This window comes from Suillus subalutaceus, assembly GCF_016647625.1.
Source record: "Suillus subalutaceus strain FC151 chromosome Unknown DFJ58scaffold_896, whole genome shotgun sequence".
NCBI classification, from domain to species: domain Eukaryota; kingdom Fungi; phylum Basidiomycota; class Agaricomycetes; order Boletales; family Suillaceae; genus Suillus; species Suillus subalutaceus.
In genome coordinates this window covers 1-6,737 of record NW_024541145.1, presented here as the reverse complement: position 1 = coordinate 6,737, position 6,737 = coordinate 1, and the positions used below count along the sequence as shown (strand labels likewise).

Below are 6,737 nucleotides of genomic sequence, written 5' to 3'. Positions count from 1 at the left end.
TGCGTTATTCCAGAAGGATTGGGAAGCCATAGTCAATACTTTTGTGCCAGAAGCGGTCAGAATGCCATTGTTGATAAAGCATGTTATCATGATACCAGGGTTTGTTTGGTTTGAATGTGATATAGTCTAAGGATCCAGATCGTCAACATTTCACATTCGGTTACACAATGAGTGAGTCATCTTTCAGATAAGATAAAGTTGCTGATTGCAAAATATCCTGTTGGTTCAAGATGTCCTGTCTGATGTCCCTTTTCTCTTCGGACGTTCCGGTTCCTGAAGTTGTGGAGTCCACCCCCTCCACAAACTTTGTTCGGCCGCAACACATACGTACCCACCTGCAAATGCTATGTTGGCTGGCATAGATCACAATGATTGTCGTCCCTCAGCAATAATGCACACATACCCACCGCAACCGGCTCTTTCCTTCAACGAGGATCTGCAATGGAGTTAGATAATCCTTGGCAGTTTGCTCGTAGGGCGAGAGATGACGACGAGCAGCCAGTGGGGATCATCAAATTTGCCTCCTTATATTAGCTAACGAATGTTTAGCCCAATAAAGTCTTTCTCAAAGAGTCGATCAGTCATCCAAGCTGCGCGAAGATGTGTGCAAGCTAAATTTTAGAAATCATGATCTTTTACTTCGAAAGCGCCACATGCAGGTAAATGTAATCTCACATCCCTCGTGCCCATACTTAATTCGCTTCAGATCACTTCGAACGTCCGCGAATCACAGCTGCAGTCAGCCATTGCACAGCATCAACAACAGAATCAATCTCTTCAGGATGACAGTACTAATGCCCTCACCTCCTTGGACGAGAACGATCGTAAAGAAGTTGCAGAGCTTCAGGTAGGATGCTTTTGCCGTCATATAAACATTCTGACTTGCATTGACAGAACAATATGGTACTTGATCGTCAAAAGGCCCAAACAGAGGCCTGCGCTGAAATAGAACACTTCTTGGCCGAGAAGAATCTCAGTTTGAACACGAAATGGGTTTAGCAAGAGATAGACTTTTGGCTGACAATGAATCTGAATTAACCCGCTTGGACGTCAAGTATAGTTCCAAAATTAATTCGTTGGATGTACGTATTGAATTGCTGGTGTTCCAGAGTTCTTACCATTTCACAGAATCAAATTCGACATGCCAATGCTCTATCACCTGCGTTTGCACCTGCCTGGCAGCATCTTGTTGGCAAAAAACCTGTGGCTACATGTACCAATATCGTTGGGTTTTCGCCAGTAAGCCGATGACTCACATGCACATTGTCTGTGACACCGTGCATTATAGATTCCCGTTCCAGCTCCGATCTGAAGCGGACGGACGAGGAACCTCAGACAGACAGTAGACCCTCCCTGACTTCACTCCTAGGAGATGTCCCGATCATGAACGCGACCATAGGCATGCTTGCTGAGGCACTTGCAAAGGTTCTTCAGACTCCTCAAATGATGTCTTCCCGGGGACCTTGCCCAAGACGCAAACGGCTTAAACCCCCTGTTGAAAGTTTCATGGATACCCAGCGCCAAGACAATAAGGTTCGTAATTACTTAAAGCAAATACCTCTGCTCATGCAAACATTAGGCAAATGTCCGAGAGTTGTTCAAAAATGCATTCCACGCCACAAAAGACGAAGAATTTATGCTTCATGTGTCAGCGTCACATGAAGCTATATTGTCTTTCGCACATGGAACGGGCCCTGGTCCTGACCCACTTGCAATGCGATGGGATATGACGACACACACACTCCATGTGGGAACCAACATGTCATTGATTTACTTTGTTCCCAGTATGCAACTAGTCAGTGGCAAACGGATGGGCTAGACGATCTTCTCAATCTAAGAGATGACATTACACTGAAATTCGTCAATGCCGCAAGTGTTTGGAGAAGGGTTCACCAACCTCTCAGCCTCAGCGACGGTACTCCGCAAGACCGCGCAACAAGTGGGAGATCGACTTGTGGATCAAACAGATGAGCGACTGCGGCTCGCTAGGGTCCTCACTCACAGGGTGACGGTCAGTTACCTTTTTTCAGAGTATGGAAGCATATTGAGCTATCCAATAGAAGTTCGAGACTCGAAAAAAAGTCATGGTCGACGCTTCCTGAGTGATAGGATTGCGACAGTAAAGCATGATCAGGCAGTGTGGGAGTATCTTCAGGATATTGTGGAGAATTCTTGGCAAAGATGGCATGAGCTCTGACGAGAGTGAGCACGAAGATGGAGACATTCAGGTCTTTCATTAGAAAAGTATGCCATGGAGAGCAGATTTCACTTACGAGATGCAGATTATTGACCAACAGCGTTTGATGGGTGCTGCAGTTTTCACTCCTCGTGGAAGCAAGCCTGCAAAGCATCTTCGTAATGCTAAATCAAAGTCTTCTTGAACAGCAATCGAAGGCCTGCCAAGAGCATTCTATGATGCTTCTTGGTTGGTTGACCAACGCTCATCATTCACAGTATCAAAGAAGAAGTTCCAGAGGATGGAGATTATCGTTGCCCACCAGTAAATCCTTAATTTGATAAACGAGGTGTTATTTGTATGAATAGCATAGCCCAGAGTAGCCCAGACATTGTACATATGAACTGCTGATTGGTTATAAATTGTCCAGTGACATTAACTGCGGGTCATTAGGGAGCCTATTGTGGCAGAAAACCATGTGGGCAGACCAATTGTGAGCACAGGAGGCTTGATAGAGTTTGGTTGTGGTAAGTGGTTATTATCTCTGATTTTTGGTACTAATCCGATTTGCAGTTGGCATGTTGGCATGGTTAGCATGGCATACTATACAGTATGTACATTTGAGTATGCATTCGATTTGTAGTTCAACACTCTTACACAGTCGGGGCGGATGATACTGTCCTGGCATTCCAGCAGCTGAACGCAATGATGCATCTGACCTATGGATTACTTCCAATGGGTCTGGAAACTGTTCCGGATGAAGTTGGTCTGCGTGGTTCTGATTGTGCGCTGAGGATTTTCCCCAGGGAAAACAGACATCTCCTCCCATTAAAGATGTATTGTGCTGCGGGTTGCGCCAGGGGTTGCTGGTGGGACGGGAAGTAGCAGGCAGGAGGAGTAGGCAGAGGGGTGCCAGGGGGTCTTGCAGGTCTCAGAGGTCCAGCGCACATAGACATGTAGAGGACACATAGCACACACCATCATCATAGACAGCAGTGGTTCCCATCCTCTCCTGAGTGCCGGGTGTGACCAGGTCATCTGGTGATGAGAGTAGGACAACGACCCATTGCATGACGGAATACACATTGGCAACAGCAGCCAGAGAACCAGAACGACTCACGGTAAACGACGTTGCTCGTATATGACAGCTCACATCCCAAAGTTTTCTATTGACCAATACTCAAACTCCTTCATCCACATCATCAACCACTCCTGTACAGGGAGACAACATCAAATCAGGAATAACCACCCCTTGCCATCTGCGCAACATTTCGGCCCCTCCGCTTCTACGCCAGTCTATCCGAGTGGGATCACCATCGGAAAACGAGCCAGATAGCCCTATGACACACTTACATCCAGCTCATTTTACGCCAACTCAGCGCGATAGCGGTTCTACCACCCCTAGTTCCACATCATCATTCATAAACACAAAACCGTACCCTACACCTTGTCCCCAAACGCTAACCATGGGCAGCGATAACCCTCGCTCAGTACCGCTATTCCATGGCGACTATAGAGAGAAGGAAGAGCCATCACTATGGTTCACCCAATTTCAACTTTCCATGCCAGATAGCTACTTGGACATACAGCATATACAATGATTCAAGATGCAGCTTGCGCCAGGAAGCACGGCAGACCAATGGTTTGATGAAAGCATCCTATCATGCAGCTCATTTGCGCATCTCCACCGAGAATTCATGCTAAGGTGGCCGCCACCAAAACCACCACAGTACTCCCGAGCGCAACAGAAGGAACGAGTGATGGCACAGACGTTGAAAGAGGAAGATATTGGAGTATGGTTACCAGGGGAACCTACAGGCAACTATGGACAACGTCATCTGGGCCAATAAGGTCATGCGTATCGCCATGGGCATGGGCGACAGCACAGGACTCTTAGTGGAATACACAATCGAAGGGATACCCAACATATTGCACTTGTTCATGCGCATCGTGGCAAGAATTCCCTCAAGACGTGGAGAGTGTACCAGCGGTCAAACTAAAGAGAGCCAAGGAAGACCTGAACATGAACCGCACGCGAGACGCCAACATTGCACAGTTGAAGGCTCAGAACTCATCAGCGCTCAATACTATTCCCTTCCAATTTTCACACTTATCCATGGACAATGGACGCCCAGCACAACCATATGTTCGAGCGTCACACGCATACACAAACACTATCCCATTCCTTACACCACCCCCTAACGCAAACCCAAATGCTATAATAAGTCAAGGAGCGTCGATGGCACCAATTAGCAGACCAGTACGGGGCGCAGGAATGAACCCTATGGGGTGGCGAGGCAACCCAATCATGCGCACAGCCTTTACAAGGGCGCAGATTATGGAGAAGCTGAATGCAGTACTGCAACGCCAGAACACAGAGGCAGGGGTACGTCAGTATGAGGCGGATGTGAACACGTGGCATCGCATGCACGGCACGAAAGGAGTCCCATCCCTAGAACGGCCATATCTATTACGTCCTGGCACAGCAATCGTCGGATCAGGTGAATGTTATACCTGTGGGATAGTTACAGAACCGACGCACCTCAGCTCACAGTGCGTCACGACCAAAACCCTCCGGCCCCAAGAGTCAAGGTGGCGCCAGCACGTAGCAGCAATGTTACGACGGGCAGTTCCAGGGCAGATAACGACCCCCACATATACGATAGCACACGCTACGCAAGCAGTACACCCGTACTATCAGCAATATGGGGCCCCAATGACACCACCAGTGTTCGCAGTACAAGAAGAACAGAACTGGTGGGAGCACAGCAATGTGTGGGCACAACAAGAAGCAGGATATGAATGGGAGCCGGAAAACTACGGGGGACCCCTACCTACTGTGGAGCAGTAGCAGTCCCCCAAACACAGACTCCACCCACGTACATACAATTGTCTCCAGTTTTAACACATATGCTACCTACTATACATAAGATATCTACCACTATGCCTTCCCCTCCCTTCATTCTCATAGAGAGCGCACTGATGATATGAGCACAGCAGTTTCGTTAACCTCTTCCAAGTTGGAAGAGACAGATCCTATTATCGCTAGGGCAGAATTTTCTCTGGTTGTACCTTCTCCTATGCAGGACAATTCTATCACTGATGTCTATATGGTGGACGCATCAGGGAATCCAATTCAAACAAGAACTAGCGACCCGTTCTTAACGGTCCCAATCTTACATGGACCTCAAGGAGAAAAGGTCCAATTCCTAGCGACAGTGGACAACGGCGCAATGATAAACGCCATCAATGCAGTAGCATTCCAATGAATAGCACAACGACTAACTACGCTAAGTCCCTCACAACGTACACTAAGGATGGCTGATAGATCATTGGTCCCATCAACAGGCGTTTGGACAGGACAGGTTACATGGGGGCCTCTACAGTTAGAGACCTCATTTGAGGTCTTTCCCAGTGGAGGATTCTGGCGCATGTTAATAGGCAAACCATTACTTGAACAGTCCCAGGCCATGCAGGACTACAGCAACAACTCCATCATGCTTACATCGCAAGGATCACAGCATCATATATATAATCTTGCACCGTTCCGACCACTCCCACTCCCATGTCTTCCAACCGCAATAAGCTTCCCATCTGCAACTAAGTTTCCTTCCCCTCTTCAAACACCTAAAGATCCCACTAACAACATGAACATAGAAACACCGTTGGATCAAGACAAGCATGATATATTGCACACAGATGAAGCAGAGAACAACCCGATCCTAGGTGAAGTACCAGACCTCGCACATCCTAGCCCATCAAGTGATATGTTCACTAGATTAACTCCTCTCGGACCATTCTACCCACCGTGAGTGGAAACAGTCGTGAACACCGTCCATTATGGACCACAACTTACGGATGAACAATGCCACACAGTGCAAAGTCTAGTTACTGAGTTCGCTGACGTATTTGCATTATCAACCAGAGAGGTGAAACAGGTAGACTTCGTCAAATTCCGGTTGTCGATACCGCCAGATACAGTCTTCCCCAAGAAGGTCCATCAGCGCCCGTTGACACAACCACAAAGAGAATACCTGTTCCCAGTTCTGGATGAGATGAGAAAGGCAGGAATTACTCGATTCATACCAGCAGATGAAGTCAAAGCAGTAGCGTCTACGGTGCTAGTACAGAAAACTCACTCAGGTACTAGCTTATCGCTGGATGACATAAGACACATCGTCAATCAGCAGTGTATAGAGCTAGGTGGGCCTCCGGACCCGAATCTAGATCCGAACTCAACACTGGAAAGGACACTGGAACCTGTTGACCCAACCAAAGTGAAATGGCGGATCTGCCAGAACTTTAACGAGGTCAATAAAGTATCCAATGTAGCACCGACACTGCAAGGAGACATCAACGCAAAAACAACAACGATTAGCGGGGCATGAATATATTTGCGTCCTTGACTTTGCAGTGGGATTCTATGCTATACCAGTAGAGAAGGAAAGTCAACCATATCTATGCTTCCATACAGAAGGGCGCGGATACGAGGCATATTGCCGCATGCCAATGGGAGTACAGGGTGCGCCATGATGTTTCAATGACCTTACCGCACAGGCAC

At 47.6% G+C, this 6,737-nt stretch overlaps 3 protein-coding genes across 3 annotated transcripts; all 3 read left to right on the top strand.

Annotated features, from left to right (window-relative positions):
- Positions 1-653: 653 nt before the first annotated feature.
- DFJ58DRAFT_850689 (uncharacterized protein) lies at positions 654-2,009 on the top strand (the record flags this gene model as incomplete). Its single annotated transcript, XM_041393790.1, has 8 exons — positions 654-659; positions 707-847; positions 895-993; positions 1,056-1,082; positions 1,129-1,213; positions 1,289-1,533; positions 1,580-1,795; positions 1,875-2,009. 8 exons carry the CDS (start codon positions 654-656, stop codon positions 2,007-2,009), a joined length of 954 nt encoding a protein of 317 aa, XP_041234559.1.
- Positions 2,010-3,783: 1,774 nt separating this feature from the next.
- On the top strand, positions 3,784-5,027 carry DFJ58DRAFT_850688 (uncharacterized protein; the record flags this gene model as incomplete). The annotated part of the gene is made up of 3 exons (XM_041393789.1): positions 3,784-4,009; positions 4,135-4,677; positions 4,702-5,027. 3 exons carry the CDS (start codon positions 3,784-3,786, stop codon positions 5,025-5,027), a joined length of 1,095 nt encoding a protein of 364 aa, XP_041234558.1.
- A 961-nt stretch (positions 5,028-5,988) lies between these two features.
- On the top strand, positions 5,989-6,261 carry DFJ58DRAFT_610601 (uncharacterized protein; the record flags this gene model as incomplete). The annotated part of the gene is made up of 1 exon (XM_041380872.1): positions 5,989-6,261. A coding segment is annotated over one exon (273 nt), but the record flags the coding sequence as incomplete, so codon positions are not given.
- Positions 6,262-6,737: the final 476 nt, after the last annotated feature.